At 40.4% G+C, this 20,213-nt stretch overlaps 2 protein-coding genes across 2 annotated transcripts in view; one reads left to right on the forward strand and one right to left on the reverse strand.

Moving 5' to 3' along the window:
• The window catches only part of CCNH (cyclin H), a gene marked incomplete at its 5' end in the record, with an annotated part of 11,675 nt that extends 9,283 nt beyond the window's left edge, over positions 1-2,392 (forward strand). The window contains one exon of the mRNA XM_010132844.1: positions 2,354-2,392. Coding sequence (XP_010131146.1) covers positions 2,354-2,392 — 39 coding nt within the window. The remainder of the gene's footprint in view (positions 1-2,353) is intronic.
• Positions 2,393-4,047: 1,655 nt separating this feature from the next.
• RASA1 (RAS p21 protein activator (GTPase activating protein) 1) overlaps positions 4,048-20,213 on the reverse strand; it is a gene marked incomplete at its 5' end in the record, with an annotated part of 47,360 nt that continues 31,194 nt past the window's right edge. Inside the window, 10 exons of the mRNA XM_010132845.1 lie at positions 4,048-4,915; positions 5,588-5,722; positions 6,824-6,901; positions 8,494-8,582; positions 11,450-11,517; positions 14,175-14,261; positions 15,516-15,631; positions 16,355-16,497; positions 16,701-16,860; positions 17,062-17,234. Of these exons, the coding sequence (XP_010131147.1) occupies positions 4,832-4,915; positions 5,588-5,722; positions 6,824-6,901; positions 8,494-8,582; positions 11,450-11,517; positions 14,175-14,261; positions 15,516-15,631; positions 16,355-16,497; positions 16,701-16,860; positions 17,062-17,234 (1,133 nt within the window). The remainder of the gene's footprint in view (positions 4,916-5,587; positions 5,723-6,823; positions 6,902-8,493; positions 8,583-11,449; positions 11,518-14,174; positions 14,262-15,515; positions 15,632-16,354; positions 16,498-16,700; positions 16,861-17,061; positions 17,235-20,213) is intronic.

Genomic DNA, 20,213 nt, shown 5'->3' on the forward strand with positions numbered 1-20,213 from the left:
CATTCTGGTTGAGGAGAAGCTTTGTGAAGAACTCTTCTTAACCAGACTTCTCTTGATGGCGAAGATGATGTACGTGGTGATTGTCCAGAACATGCTCAGTGTGGTGCTGAGAAATACTTGGTAACAGCTGAAGAGGGTTGTCTCACAATGGTAACATAAAACACAGGATGTGTGTTTATACCGGAGTTACACCGGTATTATACCAGAGTAGGTTGATGCTACAATGTCAAACTAGAATCTAAAATTATTTTAACAAAATAGAACAAGCACTTGAAAGTATGTTCTAACAAAATGTGGAACCTCAAGCATATTTTATGATACCTATTTAACCTGTTCTAGATGCAGATGACCCTGCTCACTCTAGGGAGGTTGGACTAGATGAGCTTTGAAGGTCCCTCCCAAGCATTCTGTGATCCCAAGCATTCTGTGATCCCAAGCATTCTGTGATCCCAAGATTCTACTTAATGCTGTAAAAACTCTTGACGAGTTTACTCTAAAAGCCAGCCTTAAAAAGCATGTTAAAACTGTCAGCTCCATTAAACTAGCACTTTCATAATTCTTCACTTTCTCACAAAATGACTTGGAGGACATCTCCAAATGAGCTCTGGAGACTTGCTTCCTTGCTGCCCCAGTGTAACTTGAAGCAGGTCTCGTTTTAGTTATGCCACTATGGTTTGAGGCATTTCTGATTTTGGGGTTTCTTATTAATATTCACAATTAGTTTTCCAAAGGAATAAACTGATGGGATAAATTCACAAAGTGCACAGCATTTCACACTTACCTCTTGCACAGCTTTAACAGCCCCTGAAACTTTATTTTTACATACTGATGCACCTGAACTGCTATGGGTTTGTGCTTGTATAATTTAATTTCTGAGTAACTAACTGTCACATGTAAGAGCAGATCCGAGCTGGCCAGGACATAAAGATGAAAGTCTTCTTAACTTTTTGAATGTATGTATGCTGGTATGTGCATACTGCTCAACCCTTGAGTCTTCTTAATCCTGCAGTTAGTTAGCTGGTATTAACAGTATTTATCTCTGTAAGTAATTAGGCTGTAGTTTAGAAGTGTACAATCCATTCTAATCTGTTCTTGATTTTGATAGTTTACAGATAAAGTTAATAGCAAGTACAGAGAGCTCATAAATTTGAAGTGACAGCAGAAACACCCAGGGTACTGTTTGAGCACAGATTGCTCAGCTGCTGAAGTGGTGAAGCCATAAAAAGCACAAAATAGTATTAGAAGGTTGCAGTATGGGCTCCTGCGGAGATTTCTGCGCACTTGCCCATAATGAAACAGCATAAGCTAAACCTTAGACAGGTGCTGAAAAGGGGCTGATACAATGACCGTGTCTCCATGACTTTTAAGAGTGGGCATGGATAGCTAACTTTAAGGGTAATGGCCTTAGACACCTAGCTAGTTCAAATATTTTTTAGTCTTTCAAAGGGCTTTTTTTGATGTGGGTTTGGCAGAGGGTGGTGGTGGTACTGGTGAGCATTGTGGCATGCTTGCAGAACCAAGAAGTAGGGCTTAGTCCCTGGAGGCTTTCAGTGCTGTGATCTGGATTAGCCACTGTTAGCTACAGTAAATTTAAGAAATACAATCTTCTCCTCGATGCATTATTTTTGTATTGTTCCCTGGACAAGACTGAGCACACTGGTTAATACTGCTTGGGAGGGCCATGCAAGAAACATTTTTAAAGGAACCCAGGAAATGGAAACTTGATTGGAGTCTCACAACAGACTTAGGGCATTGCTTGAAGAAACTCCTGGAGCTGTGCTTGTGTTCAGCAGTGAGAGTGAGCCTGAGCAGAAATCCACATCATGGGAAGTCTGCAGAAAGGAAATACCTTCTCACGGTATTCCGTAGCTCCTGGCCATGACCTCAGAGCAGGCATGTCATGAGAAGGTGAAAGGGAACTTAGAAACCTGCATTTTGTTGAGCAACGTATGTGAGGGCCTTGCATGAGCTCTCATTTCCAGCCTGAGGCAGTCGTGCAGGTTAACCTGGACTGGCAGCTGCTGCCTGGCTGTCAGAGGAAGGGTGGAGTGCACAAGACAGACGTGGTCAAGCATCCTGCCAGAAATGCCCACCTGTCCGGTAATGTGGACAGGCATTGTGTCTAGAACCAGTTCAAACGTGCTGTTTAAGTTTTACTGCTGATAGCGGGCAGAGTTCAGAGGCATGGGAAGTTGTCTGTGTTCCTGCCATTCTCTTTAACTGGCACATGTAGTGGCAGGTCCTGTGACAGATGTGCTGCAGCACCATGTACCTACAGCTAGGTGTTACCCCTTGTTGTAAAATCCACCGCAGTCACACATTGCTCAAGGTGCTGCCTTTTTTCCTTTGTTAGGAAGAGTGGACGGATGATGATTTTGGGGACTCACTGTAACCTTGAAGGAAGATGGACTCCTACCACTGCAGAAACAGTTGTTCAGCGTCCAGTGCAAGCCGGTCTGCCACAGGTTCCTCACTTTGCATCGTGTGGTATTCATTCTGTCAGTTTTTCATATCTTTGTAATAAAGTATTTGACTTTGCTAAAATACTTAGTTGTCCTTCCATTACACCCTCATCCATTCAAGGTCAAACACAAGTAAGAAATGTTTGCTATAGGAAGTCTGTGACTCAGGAAGGAGTTTTGATTCAGGAACCATTTGAGATAGGAGTAAAGTGTGGGGTTGCTGTGTAGATTGCTGTAGAAAACTGTCCAACTTTGGCCCCTCGCTACAGGAAGGACATTGAGGTGCTGGAGCACGTCCAGAGGAGGGCAGCGAAGCTGGAGAAGGGTCTGGAGCACAAGTGCACTGAGGAGCGGCTGAGAGACTGGGGGGTATGGTTTATCCTGGAGAAAAGGAGGCTTGGGGGAAACCTTCTGGCTCTCAACAAACCCCTGACAGGAAGTTGGAGCAAGATAGGGGTGAGTCTCTTCTCCCCAGGAACAAGTGACAGGACAAGAGGAAATGGCCTCAAGTTGCACCAGGCGAGGTTGAGGTTGGACATGAGGAATCATTTTTTTTCCTGTTGGGGTTGTCCAGGCCTGGCCCAGGCTGTCCAGGGCAGTGGTGGAATCCCCATCCCTGGAGGGATTAAGAGATGTGTTCATGTGATGCTGAGGGACAGGGGTTAGTGGTGACTCGGCCGTGCTGGGGAAATGGTTAGACTTGGTCTTAAAGTTCTTCCAACCTAAACAGTTCTGCGATTAGGATTTTATCGCAGCACGGCAGTAGCTGGTGTCAAATGGAGCATTTAGGAACCTGGATAAATTCTGGTCGCAGACCTGCAGGTCATGCTCCCTTCTCTCCAAGGTTGTCACTGAGGCAGCAGAAGGAATACAGCTGTGCCCCTCCCACTGGGGAGGGTCTTCTCCAATGTCCTGTTTTTTGAACCTTCCTCAACAGTTTACTGTCTTCTACTCTGCAGCTAAGTCCGTTTCTCATACGCTGTTTCAAACCATAAGCAGTTCTAAAGAACAACCACCTAAAACCAAACTTCAGGAGCTTCCTACTTTCATTCTCATCACCCCATTTTATATGTAATAAATTGCCAGGTGAATCTGTTCTCCGACGTTCATGTTTTTTGCCATCTTGCACTACCTCCACCCAGCCAACTGAATCTACAGAATAACCTGCCTTAGCCACTGTTTCTGACAAATCCTCCTGGACCAGGGTCATTGGCTGACTTGTTAGGAAGAAAAGCAGCTCTCACACCTCCGCTACAGAAAACCTAACACCACGTACACTACACCTGCATCATGGAGTTTTAACATCTACTTTCTTGCTCCATGAGAGTGAGGTACAAATTAAGGTGCATGAACCAGATAACGCTGTTCTGAGGATTCATGCCAAAAAGCGACACCACATGAAGATTTCAAAGGACATGGTGCGTGCAGACACTAAAAAAATTTCTACAGCAGCCAAAGTTATCCAGTTTCCATAAAGAGTTGATCTGCAGCTTGATTTATTGTAAAAACTTATACTTTTCACTTATAAAAATAGTATTTATACTGGACTTACAATACACAAGAGACCAACCAATACATATTTTATAAAATGGTTTAATGAACGCATGCATGTCTGATACAAGATCAATAAATTTATGGAATTCAAATTATTTACTGTTGTAAACATTTTACAAAAGCATTGTGATTTATCTGGATACACAGTTCTTGATGGAAGAACTATTCAAACTGAATCAGTGGCACATCAAAAAAAAAAAAAAAGCTGATGAGACCCATTCTGCATATTCTCTTTCAACATGATTCCAGCAAGAGAAACAGCATGGTATAAAAAGTGTACAGTAAAGATTGTTTCTATCATAACATCAAATTCTGGGAAACTGTAAATACATGTTGAAGTGGTTGAAACAGTCAAAACTCATAATTATTGTAACCAGTCAGAAATTACAGTAAGAAATGTTATCCAGTTATACACGGCTGTCAAAACAACACGTGTCTTTCCGTGTCAGTTGATAACTCCTTTCCAACCAGACAGCAAAACTTTGGCAATCAGAGGTGCTGAAAATAACTTTCAAAGTTCAAGACACAGTCACAGCATTTTCTTTGCAGAAGGTGAACTGTACACCAAGGCTCAGAGGTTGTGAAAACTGTTTCCAAGTGGAAAAAAAGTGCAAACATCCTGCACAGATAGCTTAAAAAGCTGCTGGTACAATCATTCACCAACAGGGTTCTTTCTCTTCTTTTTGCATAGTTCACACGTTGCTGGGAATGTGACAGGGTGTGCTATTTTTGGCAAGAGCGAGAAAAAAAGTGATACTGGTGTGAGTCGCCATGTTGGGCATGCTGGATCCATGCAGAATGCAGGTAGAGGGCTGCTACCTGCTGTTATTGGACACTGAATACTGGTTTTGTTTCTGCTGAAGCAGTTCAGTAATGGCCAACAGCTTCTTAAGAACGTGCTGTAGAATGAGAGTCAGTAAAACCACACATCAGTTGCTGGAAATGGAATGGTCTTACTTGAGAAGTGTTTTCAGCATCATCCTGCTGTGAGAAACTTTAACATATATTACAAAAAGAGAGAACAGCTGACTCGTCATCAAGAAGACATGGCCTTTAAAAGGGAAGTCTAGAAGAGCGTTACAAGCGCCGCCTTTCCACCCACAGTCGTTTTGCTGCTCTGTGGTTTATGAGGGAGGCTAAGGAGGCATTACTGCTAACGCACTGCTGGGGCTTGCTGGAAGAGTGTGCCACGTTTGTTCACAAATAGAGTGGCAGGTCAGGGTATCAAGACAAAACTAATGGAAGTGAGTTTAGTTACCAAAAAAGAACGAGATCCTCAAACTAGTGATGCAGAGACTCTGTCAGCAGACAGTAATTTTGTGGGCTTCCTCTAGAAACTAAAACTTCCACTGGAAACTTTAAAAAAACTTCTTTGGTTTTGTTGCATGTAGAATTGAAACCACAGAATAAGTATTCACCTTTACAGCTATGAGTCTCCTGGTGAAACACATGCAACTTGAAACATTCACCAGTCACACTTCAGCCAGAAATACTACAAAAGAACCCTGGTGCTAAGGAGAAACTCAAGGCTCTCCATACCTGTCATCTGATCATTAACCACTATCACTTACCTGCATTACCCCTCGCTCATTACTGAGCGTCCGCAGCTCATCCGAGTGTGCCACGCAGATCTCATGCAGGGCTGCCAGGTCACGGGACAGGTCAGTTCTAGAGTGCTCTGTAGTGTCGGGAAGCTCAGGAACATTCTTCAACAGCAAAAAAACCCCAAAAGAGAGCAGATAAATTACAGCTCTACAGCTCCACCAACACAGAGCTTTTGTATCACAAGCCAGTGCTGCAATATCAGTGTCTCCAGCTCCGGCTAAAAGATCTGGAACATCTGGTATGGCTATGCTACCACCAAGTTCACCAGAAAGCTGCTGCATGGAGAGTCTCACAACCTTCCCCGAAATGAGAGAGAATCCACCCATTAGGTGCCTTTTTTTTTTTTTCCCAATTTAAGTGAGAGAACAGCAGCAACAAAAATCTGTAATTATCAAGTAAATCAAAAAACTGGTCATAAAACAATAATGTTGTTACTAAAACATAAACTAAACATATAAAACAAAACTAAACCAATAATGTTGTGATTAAAACAGATTAACCCAACAGTTTTCAAGAGATCTCATGCACAATCTGTCACTTAAAGAAAACTGACATGTAATACATGTAGAAGCTGCAATGTAACCAGGAAAAGGTGACATACGGCAACCTACCTGAATGGAACACTCGTTTTTGTATGTCTTACCAAAATATTCTGAGAGGGCTTCTAGGTCACTTTTAAGGGACCAATTCAGGAAGCTTGGCCCATATTTTTCAGCTTGGTTTTTAAAAGGATTCATGGTTTAAAAATACATGTATGCAAAACACAAGGCCCTAACGCCTGTTACAGCTGTCATACAGCTGTTCCCTGCACACTACAATACCCAGAACACATGCAGCGACACCCTGGAAACGCCCAATGGAAATTCAACCCAGTATTTTTTAAAGCAAAAAAAAATTGCTGGTCAAAACTATATGACAAATTATACATGAGATTTTTTGTTCTAAACCGTATTTTTAGAGATTTGTATTTTTGACCAAAATTTCTAATCCTCATAGCTATGTATATCTGTTTGAGCTTCTCACATCTACAGAGGCACTAAATAAAGTCTGGGATGACACTTGATGTTTTTAATTCTGTATGTCAGGCCAGCAATCTGCAGTCTCTAAACATGCATAAGAAAAATCTTTCAGTTCCAAGCATCTGAAGTCACGTGGGAGCTGGTGCATTTTTGACCTAGTTAAAGATTTCTTTAACCACTTACCCCAAGTTCATCCAAGAACATGATCATGCGATGTTTGTTGCTCTTGATGAATGGATTTACCCCTTCCATATATGGCTCCTAGTAATTTTTAAAAGCATTAGTTAGAACAAATCAATGCCAAGATTCATACCTGAATCAAATGATTCGCTTCATACCTGAAGCAAATACAGTGCAATCAGACCAATGACACTGCAAACCAGGTGTGTCATCTGGAGTGATTTTACCTTTTCAAGAGAATTTCTAACATGCAGCCAGTCAGAAGACAACAGAATTCGGTATTCTGCTGTATTCAGAGATTCATAAATTCTCTGTTTACAGAGGCATACGGACATGAATTTGCATAAGGTGAATGTCCATTGATGCAATGAACGAATGCTCCACTTTCAAAGGCACGTCTTTCTTGCTCTTTAACACTTAAAATCCAAGTTCTGTGTGTCAGAGAAATAACTTTGTAAGTTATTTCAGCCTGAAGTGACTTTCATTACGCTTAAGTCAACGGATTTTATTCTTCAGCCATGTTTCTGGCCGGGGACCGAGACAGACCGGTTGTGGTTGGCACTATTAGGGTTGTAATAGGAACTTTATTGAAAGCTGCAGCTTTTCCCTGCAATATGTACACTTGATTTACAGCATTAACTATGCCTGGCAGTACCACAGTAAAGAGAAATAGAAGGGGTACTTTGAAGTGCTCCATCACAGAAAACACCAGTGTAAGGAATAAGTGGGCAGAGAGAAAGTGGGTGAGGGAGAAGAGTCAAGATTCACAGGTCTTCCTTTGTTTCACAGTCGGATAATCTATACCAAGAAGGGAATTGAGGCCTGGTTAGTCTCAGTCTGGAAGTTCATTACTATAGATAGATAGAACGCATGTTGAATGCACTTCAGGGCTGTGACAGACACACATCAGTGTTACCGAAACGCGCCTCCCCTTCAACATCAAATAATCCATGAAAATACAAACAAAGCTCCCATTATCTGTTTAAGGCAGAATATCCCACCACAGATTCCCGCTCTAACCACCCTCAGTTGTCGTCGTGATACGGATATTCCAAGAGAACACATGCCCATTTTACCCTCAAGGACACTGCTGGTGGGATAGCTGCCTGCCCCTCCTCTCCCACTTCTCCCTCTATCGCAGGAAGTCCTGAAGTGTAACTGCTACCTTTTCTGCTGCAAATGGAAAGAAGAATGCTCCATGTACTCCCACTGTTGTCTGTGGTACAAATGCCTGTGGAGTTCATCTGTGTTCTTACAGCATCATGTGTGGTTACACCACGCTCTGTAACACCTGCTGGTGAGGTCATTCGTTCACCAGTTATTTTAACACACCACTGCTGCCATTCCTACTCCCAGATCCAAAATCCTCATGGGATGTACCAAGTCATTAACATGGGTTTCTAGATCGCTCCCTCGCAGAAAATTATGGTTCCCCTTCCCAATGTGACCAAACTTTGTACCAGTGCTCTAGTTCAGATCCACACTCTGTGTAGCTCTAAATGCAGAGGACTGAAGAACCTACAGTAACGAGGACTCCTTAATGAGGAGGACATACAGGTCATGTGCCCAGCTTTGCACAAGGAAATGGCAACACATTTTTGTGTGTATTACACAGGAACATTGACCTGCACTGGAAACACTGCTCCAGGTTGCGCAGGTAAAATTATATTCACCTTAGCTCCAAATTCAACCAGATTCGCTAAATTCTGCACAGACTTGGCGACCAGCGTCAGTGTTCTTGCAGCAGTGGGGGAAGGAGAATCTGGCAGGAGGACAAAGCAGAGTTACTGGCTGTTCCATTTAAAATTGACCACATTTAAAACTAACCACAATCACATGAAAGGGAAGCTTTCTTCCATATTTCTTCCTGGAACAAAGTATTTTAAAATACTACAACAGAATGGTATGTGAAAGGTGTCACTTGGTGAAATATGTTGCTTTAGTAAAGTCCACAGGAATATATTTAATGTGAACACCTGATTTTCTGTAATAGTTGCATAGAGAACGAGTATGCAAAATGAAGTGGTGTTAGAATTAAAGAACCACCTTCACAAAAATGAAACAGTTCTGTTGAAAGGAGATTATTTGTTGTTAAAATAAAAAGAAAAATTGACTGTTAGAAAGCAAGTTTACCTTTTTCTTACTTGTGTATACCCACATAAGTGGGCTCTGACATGTTATGCAAATTATACTTTTATGTTACGAGCATCAGGAAAACAAGAATAAACATTACATGCAACCATGGCTTGTATTTCCATGAAATTATAGTCACCTGCTGTACTTAACATTACATTTAAACCTTTACAGGAACCACTCTATCAGTTAAAACTTCATTTTCCAACATGTGGTATTACTCCCAGTAGTATCTTACAAAATTATTTTTCCCTCCAATTACGGTAAATGACCTGGTTGGAAGCCAGGTTTGAAGTGTTCCGAAACTGACAGGGATATTATTTAAGCTCTGAATTTTGTAGTTCTTTGGAAGAATGCTATATGCTCTTCGCGGTCTACCTGCATCTTTTTGTTCTTTTTTCCCCTGCCCCTCCAAAATTCATTGAAAAATAAGTTCTAATTTTTCTTGCACAGCTGGAGCTACGCAAGTGATGTCAGTGCTCGGTACAACTGTGCAGGCCTTGGAAGCAGCAATACTGGAAAATATTACTAGCCCTGGGATCTGGAACTTCAGGCCAGGAGAACTCATCTGAGGAAGTGAATTACTTTAAAAACCTCAAAGATGCTGGACACAAAGGATTTAACTTTTGAAAGAAAGGGTTTGGGTTTTGTTTTTTTGTTTTTGTTTTTTTTTTTTTTTTTTTTTTTTTTTTTTTTTTTTTTTTTTTTTTTTTTTTTTTTTTTTTTTTTGCAATCAGTTTTTGAGGTGATAGGATTGCTGATACTGAGCTGTACACGCAGTCTTCAGAATACTTTTGTCCTCTGTTATGGGAAGAAGGTATGTGGTAAGCTTTAATTCAAAAGAAATCCTTTTCTGAACAACTCTAAGAGCCCTACACAGAGTCAGTAAGTTTACCTCAGCCAGTAGCCAAGAATACTATCTGGATGTCCATGAGCAGGATTTTGACAAGCTTAAAAGGCATTACTCAAATTTACAGGTATCTTTTTACACTTGCAGACACAGTGCAAACCACATTAGGAGTTTTCTAACTTGCAAGTTACCTGAAGATAATAAAATCCTAAAGAAAGGATCACTGCGTAGCAGGCCATGTTTCTCAAATGCTTTCTCCAAAGCATGTATATTAATGATTACTGGGTGAGAGAAAGGAACTGTCTGTTCAACATAGCCCTTCTCAATTAGTATAGCTTAAAAGACAGAAGAAAACATGTCTTAAAAATCGTCTGTGAATGAAGAAAAATGCTTTTCTAAATCAGATTTGTATATCCTCCTGTTTCCAAATCAGCATTTTCCTGAAGAAACTGATAGGGAAGGAAGGGGAAGAGCAATGGCTAGTGACGACTAAATGCCCTCCAGCTTGGGGTGATCTTTGCCAAGAAAAAAACCCCCAGAAAACAAAGATGAATTATAACAAACTTCTAAAGCTAAGCAACTGAGGTGTCCAAATGTTTTAAGTTTATTAAGAGTTTTCAGTATTTCCTTTTTTCCTCTCACAGAAGTTACAAATGCCCACAGACATTGCTAGGTGCTTAAAGCAACTGCCATGGGATAATCCTCACCCTCGCCATTGAAGTTTCATGAGAGGAAGAAAGCCCCAAGCCAGCAGCATATAATGGTGGGCTCCACCATCCCAATTGCCCCTACAAGCTGTTTGGGAGAATGCCATCTAATACCAGCCAGCACTGTGCCACAGGATGTACAGTGGCTCTGCCATCCTGGTCCTGCCAACAGGAATGCTCCCTGTTGCTGTTTTAGTTAACTACTGTAGATGCACTCTGCCAAGAGAGCATCAAAAATCAGGTAAGACTTTACACAGTGATAACTTTCACTTAGGCAAGCCCACAGGAACTCTCCTATGCCTTTATGTCAGCCACCTCAAGTCTATCTCAAGATATAGACTATCTTGACTACCTCAAGTCTGCAAAACCCACCCTCTCTAAATGCCACCCCTCTGTCTCTCATCTTTGGTTCCCATATTGAGATTGACTGTACTCAATGAATCAAACAAAGGACTTCTCCAATGGCTGGAAGCTATTCTAAGCAGGACGCTCCAGCAAGTTACCGAAGCATCATTTTCTAGGTGCACAATTGTATTTCAAGCTCTGCAGACACATTTTCAACCTTATAAATCTTGTTTCAAGATTTTTCAAGAGATACCAGTGAATTTCAGCCAATAACTGGCACTGCACTGTCCCCTAAATAACATCTGAAGATCACACTTCTCCATTTTTCAGACTGTTAGAACACTGCCGGACTTTAACTCAAATTCATATTATTAAATACCACAATGCCTATTTTTCTGGGCTTTGAAACGGTATCAGGGATAACCACAACCCAACTTTTAAGGGTGAAAAGCATACGTTCACTCTCTTATGGAGAAGTCACTCAAGTGATGTGGATAACAGCTTTGGACACAGCATTCTAAAAGGCTCCAAACATTAGTCGCTACAGTAATTTCATGCCTACAATTATATAAAGTATGAATTCAATATAGTCACCTGAGATGATATTAAACATCCTTGGGTTCAGGATAGCAGGACAGATCAGTCGTAGAAAAACAAAGCCACTGAAACAGGAAGAAAATTGTATTTTGTTCAATAAAATTAGAGAATTAATGAAAAATTGTGTAGTCTTTAAGGATTTGAGTTAACATGGAATCTTTTGAGACACACAGCAACCACCCAGCCTGTGCCCTGTGAATAGGTTAACAAACTGAGAGTATCATGCTACCACTCAACTATGATAAAAGCTGGAAGCGTAGGCATACTGATTTGCCAATCAAGGTGAACTGTTGAAACCACATGGGACTAACTGAACTGTAAAGTCATACTGAAGCCAATCTCAGACCATGCCAGCTTTAAAACGGAGTTGTCCCTGGTCTCTGACCTTCCAAGCACTTTCTGTTGTCTGCTACCACAAGGCATCCATCTCGCAGCCACCCGCTCCCCCTAAACAAGGTAAGGAGAAGCACAGGAGTGGGCAGGCAAAGGGCACCTCTCTTCTGGCAGCAACACAGCCTTACGTCACCTTAAGCCAATCCACATCCTGATGACAGAACACTGGAGTAGAAAAATAATATGGGATCTGCTGCCTTCCTCCACAAAATAACTGCTACCATCTAGAAAGCTGGAAAAAAAGGGCTGTTTGACTGTAGAACTAGGAACTTATTCAACAGAAACCCAGAACAGCCTTCAGTAGCATGAGAAAAATCTCATTTTCTGTTAATAGCAGAAGTAAGAAACATCCACTCCAGGTTAACCTCAATTCCAGCTAAATGCTATACAATGAAGTGACACATGGGCCAACTAAAGCAATCTAAATCATCTTTAATTTTGTTTGGAGTGCTTGGACACTACCAGCAGACTGGTTTTCACTACAGCAATACCAAAGCCCGACCACTTACAGAAGAATGAGGGAGACCTTATGCTGCTAGTTGTTAAGTACATAGCGATGGCAATGTCCATATTACTTGGAAACGACACACGTGGAAGTGAGGTTAACGCTCCTTCTGTATGTCCAAGACACCTAATATATACTATTACAGATGTTTGTTTCTTTTCCAAGAACTGTGAATTATGGGCTGGTAAGACAACAGTTCTTGGCTACTTGGGAAGCTAAAATATTTTATATGGTTTGAATTTAAAGCTATGAGGAAGTAATTAATTTTGAAGTTATGGCATATACACTAATTCCTCTTTTACAGTGCCCAAAGCTGAAGGCCAATGAGGTACGAATCTAGCATGGACCTTGCTGGTACAAAAGATGTGGTGCTTCCTATCCAGGTCAACCTGCCTGAAGTAAGAATGAGTCAGTATCTACACAGGGATTTTTCAACCCAAGAGAAATGGCGGCACCTTCTGACAGATGTAGTAGGGAGGATATCCAGACATCTAAAAACTCCGTCTGCTTCTGAAGATTTAATCAGTCTTGGACCAAAATAGTGCAGTAAGAGATAATTATCACAGAAGGCTGTGAAACTCTGTACAGGAGCAAGGAATCCACTATCTATAGCACCCAGTGGAGACCTCTGGAAAACCCTGAATGTGAGCTGTGTTCTCTAAGAAAAGCCACATGGTTCTCTCAGGAGCTGGGGAGGAAGAGAGTGAGATACAGTATTCACTGCTGAGCTCTACAGCCTCACAGTAAGAGCAGGCTCCATTTGAAGGCAACACCCCTGCATGGTACCCCAGATGATGTAAGGCTTCTGGTGTCAAAACGATAAACATAAGCCAAAGACAAATCCTTTGAAAGACTCTTTCCATGGGAGATTATCCTCAGCAAATCATGAGAACCAGAAAATTGTTAATCATAGACTGCTGATGGTTGGAAGGGACCTCTGGAGATCATCTAGCCTAACCCTCTGCTACAGCAGGGTTGGGCAGAGCAGGTTGCCCAGGATGGCGACCTGGCAGGTTTGGAATCTCTCTAGTGAAAGAGACTCCACAACTTCTCTGTGCAGTCTGTGCCAGGGCTTCCTCACCATCACAGCAAAGAAGTTTGTTCAGGTGGAACTTCCTGTGTTCCAGTTTGTGCCTGTTGCTCCTTGTCCTGTTGCTGGGCACCACTGAGAAGAGTTTGGCTCCATCCTCCTGACACCCGCCTTTTAGATGCTAGTAAGCACTGATGAAATCCCCTCTGTCTTAGCTTTTCCAGGCTAAACAGAGCCAGGTGTCTCTCAGCCTTTCCTTGCCAGAGAGCTGCTCCCAGTTCCCTCACCATCTTCATAGCCTTCTGCTCTAGTCTCTCCAAACTGCCAGACACCACTAAAAAAAGGGAGGATGTGGCTCTGATACCCTTAAAACCCTCAATAGTGTTCAGAAAGATTGTCAAGACCACATCTTTGTCAGCAATTTTTGTTTGACCTGCACTGGCAGCACATAGTTAGGGGAAGAACTCATGCACTGCAGTGTTTCATGAATGGCCATTGGAGTTTGTGGCTGGTGTGACCTCAGGGGAGCCAGGTTCTGTTGTCACCTGCTACCATTTTAGAAGAGCTCTGGAATGTTTCAGCAAGACTGGGCTGGAGCAGAGAAATGAAACAAAACCGCGACAGCACAGAAATACATGTTTTCAGAAACCAACAAAGTGTTGATTCAGAGTGATCAGAAGCAGCAGGCCAACACCAGCAACCAGGAGCTTTCTCTGATGCAGAAAACTACATATCCCAACACAGACAGTACCACAGTGAAATCTAGCAGTCCAGTAAAGGGCCAAGTAACTTACCTAACAACTCTTGTTCTCATGGTGGTATTAGCTGGCCACTTGTTTTGAACAGATTTCTGTAGGCACCCATAAATATACCTCAACGTCCTGCAAAAGTAACAGTTAATTACTCATTCCATTAAACTTACAGAATCAAAGAAGCTGGTCAAAAAGGATCTAGACCAAGCTCCTACTTGATACAGAACTACTACAAATTCTACATTTATAATTTAGACATAAGCTTTAGATTAACTAAGAGTTAATGTCTAAGTTAATAAATTTTTAAAACGTCAACTTATATTAAAAAGTAAATTTACAAATAGCAAGAAAAAACCTTCATTAATATACAATTTTATATGCAATGAAGAGATTATTCAGCTGTGCATTAAATGTTTTAAGACTTTCCTGTTAAGTATTATTTCCTTTTTAAAAAGGCAGTTTTGATGGTTTAATTTTAAAATTTTACTTATTTTTAAATTCTTCTCTTCTTAATCTACAACTATTCTTTCCATAAATGAGGGTAAAGTGTTTGAAAGTTAAGCAATCACACCAATAGTCCCTTTCCATTACAAAAAAAGGGAAAATTGGTGTATTTCAGAAAGTGTTGAGAGCTGCATCATGGACTTAAAATGATTGCAACTTCTAATGCTAACCTTGCCAGCACTAACAGAGAAGAAACACTTCGGTGCTATTCTGCCCTCTCAAAACTGAGGATATTGTATACTTTAAAAGCAACTAACAGTGAAAGAAAACTCTTAGTACCATTCACTTTCTATTAGATGGTTCAAATCTAAACTATCAAAACAGATTATTTTAGCCATTAGAAGAATTAAAAAAAACTATATAACCTCTGCATTTCCCTAGCTGACAGAAGCAATCATAGCACAGTATCATTTTACTACTACCTGCTTGAATTTTTAATATGTAGTTAATAATGCCATCTCAGAAGAGGACTGGAAAGAATTTTATATATATTATGCATTTATTATATTATTATATATTTAACAACACAAACATATAGAATAGTCTGCTAACTAGTATTGTCTTCTACCTTTTGTGGAAATACAAAATTCATTATTTTATTCTTATTTCTTCTTTCCTTGACCTCTTGGGCCTAGTAGCTTCTCTTACAGGGAAAAGCATGTGTGCCAGCCAGAGGCTTTTGCAAAAAGCACTATTAATCACTGGAAGTGTAATTTCTTCCTCCATCTATATTTGTGTGCACACAGCAACCCTGAAGACATGAGTCTTACGAGTGGTTACCATAAGCTGAGCCAGTAAGAATGTAATTTTAAGGTGCAGTGTAATTCACACAAGCAGGAACTTTCAGACATAAATTTGAACAGGGAAGTCCAGTCTTACGGAGGCAGTATCTCTGCAGCCATGAATATTTTCTCCACCAATTCTGACAGTATGCTGAGTAGATGTGCCAAATTAGTGTTTACATCTTCATTTTTTTCTAACTTTGAGGGATTTAACTAAAACCAAAAGAGAAAATGATTATGTTTCTTTTCCAAACTAGAACTACACATATAGTTTTATAATATTACACATTGAAAGCTACTTCAAAGTAAATTAAATATTCTGCTGCTGTACAAATCTCTTACAGAACTCACAAGTCTGTTCCAATGGTTAGATGGAAATGTGAAAAAGCTCTGGTTTTAATTCTAACACACCAGACTTTTAACAGCTCAGACATTCACCACTATACATACGTATGACCTTTTTGTCTATCGCAATTCAAATTTCTGAGGAAATGCCATTCCTTTCATGCACAAGTTTAGCAGAGTTATTTTAAAAACAGTTTCAGGATCAATAACAATCATTTCGCATCAGGAAGTTTTAAATTAAAACTGAATTTCAGGCACTGACTTTGACAATATCTTGAGCTTATTAGCATTTACTCAAGTTAGGATATCCAGTAACTGCTACAGAACAGCCTAAAATTGCTGAAGAATAAAGAGATAATTTAAAAAATTACTTAAAAAATTTTAAAAGTCCTAAAAGAATATTGTTCAAAGCAAAAATTTAGAGAAAAAATCCAATCTCTTAAGTTCTTGTCTCTCTCATGTAAAACTGTAGATCTGAGAGACTAATAAATGTCTCTGACGCAAATACTGAATGCAAGCATAAAACATAACAACCAGTAGACAATGGTGTCAAAACCCCCAAATGTTTAAAAACATAGTTCAAGGTATCACCTCACAGGACTGCTTGCTCTCCATTATCTTTAATATAGAGTCTTTCAGTGCATGGTGAACAAAGCTTGTCGCTGTGGCTTTCATATACTGCTCCATAAGTGTACTTGCTAAAGTGGTGGCACGAAACAAGGTAGTAGCTTCATCTGGAAAAAAAAAAAAAAGAAAGATGACAGCAAAGTGAAAATGAAAAGTTGAGAAAAGGAGACAACAGAAACAGAGGAAAAGTGTGTTGTGTTTACACTTTGATATAGGTTGTGACTAAAGGAGGATAAAAAAAGGTGCTGGAGCCCTTTTCTCCCCACCTGTCCACAGTTTCAGTAAACTTTAGCAAAATTTAGTGCAGTACCTTCCATGCTTATCTCCCTGTCATTTAGTGTTCGTAACAACAAGGACTCAAGCCTCTCATGAAGAAAAATCTTCAATAAAATGCCAGCCAACAGTGTTCTATCCTGTCCACAAACATGTGATAAGGCATACACTACGTGAAGTTCTTTCTGGAGTATAAGCTGCAAGAAAAACAGAATTTTTAAATATTCAGAAGTTTCTCCTAACATGTAACAGCTTTGGAAAAACTGTTGCCATACATCTGTAGAGATACAGAGATACCACTGTATTTAATAACGTTAACCAGTTTTATTGGATCCATCTCAACCAACCAACAAAATGAGTTCTGACAGATAAACAAGGAAGGTTGAACAACTTCATACCTCTTTAAACTCACTGTACTCGTCTTCTGGCATGATCTTCTCCATAGAGTATCGTGCTCGAACACGCAAAGATCCTGGCTCAATACCCTTTAATGGCACATGGGAACTGAGTTGAAACCACTCATCTGTTGCATGTCCTTTCTGTAATCGACTTAACTGGCAACGCATAAACACTTCAGGAAAAAAAAGGATTGTTCATGTAAGTTATCTCCAGCAAAACAGTGCTACTATTGAATAAAGAAACAGTTTATTTTTAGCACGTGTCATCTTGTTTCAGCAAATGAGTATTATTAAGAGTAATCAAGATTTTTTGCCATCAACATACTGACAGATTCTCACTGCAATGGTTTAACAGACTCCTGTAAACTGAAGAAGAAATACAAAGCATTCTGTAAAGAAGATACACCCGTACATTCAAAAATGTTGCATGGATATTGACAGTTTACTTTGCAACACCCAAGCAGTTAGTAGAAAAGCACAACTTTGCAAATCCAGGTAGCAGTCGGAAACCAAAAATGAAGTGTTCAGGATCCACTGTCCTCCTTCCAGCCTTGGGCTGATACCACCATCAGGTCTGCATCTTCACCGCTTGGTTATTTCTTACCCTTTATTAGTGTTGCTGTGGCTTTCCCAAATGATGCCATATGTATTTCTTGTATATTAACTCCCAGGTTAAGGCTGTAACATCTTATGCAAAATACGTAAAAAAGCATTCCCAAACAATACACTGCCTAGGTAATGATGAAAGTCAACTCAAGAATGAACAAAAAGATTAATTCACCTTCCAGTGTTGTTGATACCTCGAAATTGTGAAGCAATGACCTGGAGTGCCGCTGAAGTCTGGCCCAGCAGCTGGTTAACAAGCTGCAGCCATGGGAGTGCAGGCCCATTCACAGCACGCACATGAGCTTCTGAACAGAATTATTTTGCACAAAAAGGGCCTGGGCACTTGCAGAGTCACTGACAGTGCCCATGGACAGCCACCATGCTCCAAGAAGGGTCCACAGTTAAAGTGTCACATTTAGCCTGTCAGTCTGGATCTTTCGAGCAAACAACCTCTCTGCTTTCCATGCCTCTCAATCAGATCTGCTTTTCAAGTTTCTCACATTAAAAAAATCCCATAACACAAAAGCAAGAGTTTAGATATTTCTGCAAAGCTCATACACCACACTGCCTTGCAGAAAGTGTCAGCAGTTCCAGCACACTTCCCATTGCCCCACCGCTGCAATACATAGCGGGGTGTCACTTGTCACCAGAACAGAAAAACATTCCATTTATAAGGCACACTTCGAGACACTCCTGTTGCCTATTTCTTATTCTTTGGAGCTGATAAACTGATATAAGCTAATGTGTTTAAATCAGTCAAGTGGTGTGAAAAATGATTCATCATCACCTGCTGCTTACCACCCATGTGGATGGGACTGTTTCTTTAGACCAGATAAATTGACTTTTCTAGAGTATTTCTCCGCAGCATCAAAGCTCCTGTACCTGCAGCTTAAGCGGTATGTATTTCTTATTTTGCTCACACATTTAAGAGAGGTATATCTCAGTGAGAGGAATGGTGAATGAAATACAGGATCTAGAGTAAGCTGATATTCTAACTGATAGAAAATTCCTTCAGTTCTTCAGAAAGAGGAAACTGCTCAACACATGGACACACTAAATCCTGCCTTTTGCAGCCACAAGTCACTGCCACATTAGCACAGCCCATCCTCTATAACCTTAGCTATTTCAAACACAAGATTTGGCACTACTGCAAGTAACAGCTGTGCCCAAAAGGTGAGACAGTGGCTAACACTTTACCCTATGGACTTGCATGCATTAGGTGACGGCCTCCATTATAAAAATGTTTCTTTTTCAAGATGAACTAATTTGAAATTACCCAATTATCATGGTGCACAGTCAAGCCAGAAGTTCTATTCCAGTTCAGCACTCATGGTATTGTCCTGGGAGACTTACTAATTCAACTGTCTAACCATACCTCAGCATCCCCATTTGCAGGAGCAGCAGGTAAAATCTACTAAAATATTCTAGGGCTTTATTTGTTCCCAAGCCATATTATATATATTTACTTGAATATCCTTATGCAATTTACAGTTAAAGAAAAATTTGGTACTAAATTGTCTAGTGTAATTTCTGATTATTTGAAATACTTTTTAAAAAACAAAATAACTATGGAATATTCATAACAGGCAAACTTCAAAGTCAAAGACTCGAAAACTAAGGAAATATTTTAAAATAGTGAAAAAATATCCTTCATACCAGTATCATTTTGGTATTTAACTTCTGTGTGTTATGATGAAAGGAAGAAAGCAGTGAGACCAATAACAGAGTTTTGGGCCTTAATCTGCATAATATGGCAGGAAAAGCAAGCAGAAAAGCTGACTTAACCCAATTAACTGGGAAGATGAATAGCATCAGCTTCACGTGACTCTCACTTCTTAGCAGTCTGCATACAGTAGCTGTGGCTGAAAACGAGAATGTTAAGGAAAGGCACCTCTCGCTTTTGAGGAGTTCGAGGGTTATCTGGCAACACAGCACATAGGTATGTTAGACAAGGTCTAGTGTAGCTCATTTTTCTCCCCCTGCACTTCACATATTCAATAGGGCTGGGGATGAAAGCAAAGACATGTGCTCATTCAAGTCTACTTAGTCTAGTCCGTATTCCAAAATGAAAGGGCTGTTGTGCCATGCTCTTAAGAGTTCCCTAACTGCAGGCAGGCAACTAACTCAGCTAATCCTGCTCCTGACCCAGATAAGGAAACCTCCTATCACCTCCCATCAGCTGGATCCATCCAAAGCCAACACAATTTCTTTAATCTGGACAGAGAGGGAAAAAATACAAAAAACCTGAAAGAAGTTAGTGAAGTTTCCTATTCAGGAATTATCCTTTTAAAGACTCTTTTACTAACCAGAACTTTGGTACAGATAGATAATGAGTCTTCCAGATCAAATGAATAATGGAATAGTGCAAGAACATGGTCACTAATGCAATGAGAGCCCTTCTGACTGTCAAGAGAGAATGTATCTTTTTTTCCTGCCATGCCAAGTTTTGTAGTCAGAGGAAGGAGAAAGAGGTTTGAAATTGAATTAGGTTCTGCAAAAGCATTCAGAATCAGTAGTAACTCTTTCACTTTGTTCAAGATTTCCCT

Source organism: Buceros rhinoceros, unplaced genomic scaffold (assembly GCF_000710305.1).
Source record: "Buceros rhinoceros silvestris isolate BGI_N320 unplaced genomic scaffold, ASM71030v1 scaffold9923, whole genome shotgun sequence".
Classification (NCBI taxonomy): Eukaryota; Metazoa; Chordata; class Aves; order Bucerotiformes; family Bucerotidae; genus Buceros; species Buceros rhinoceros.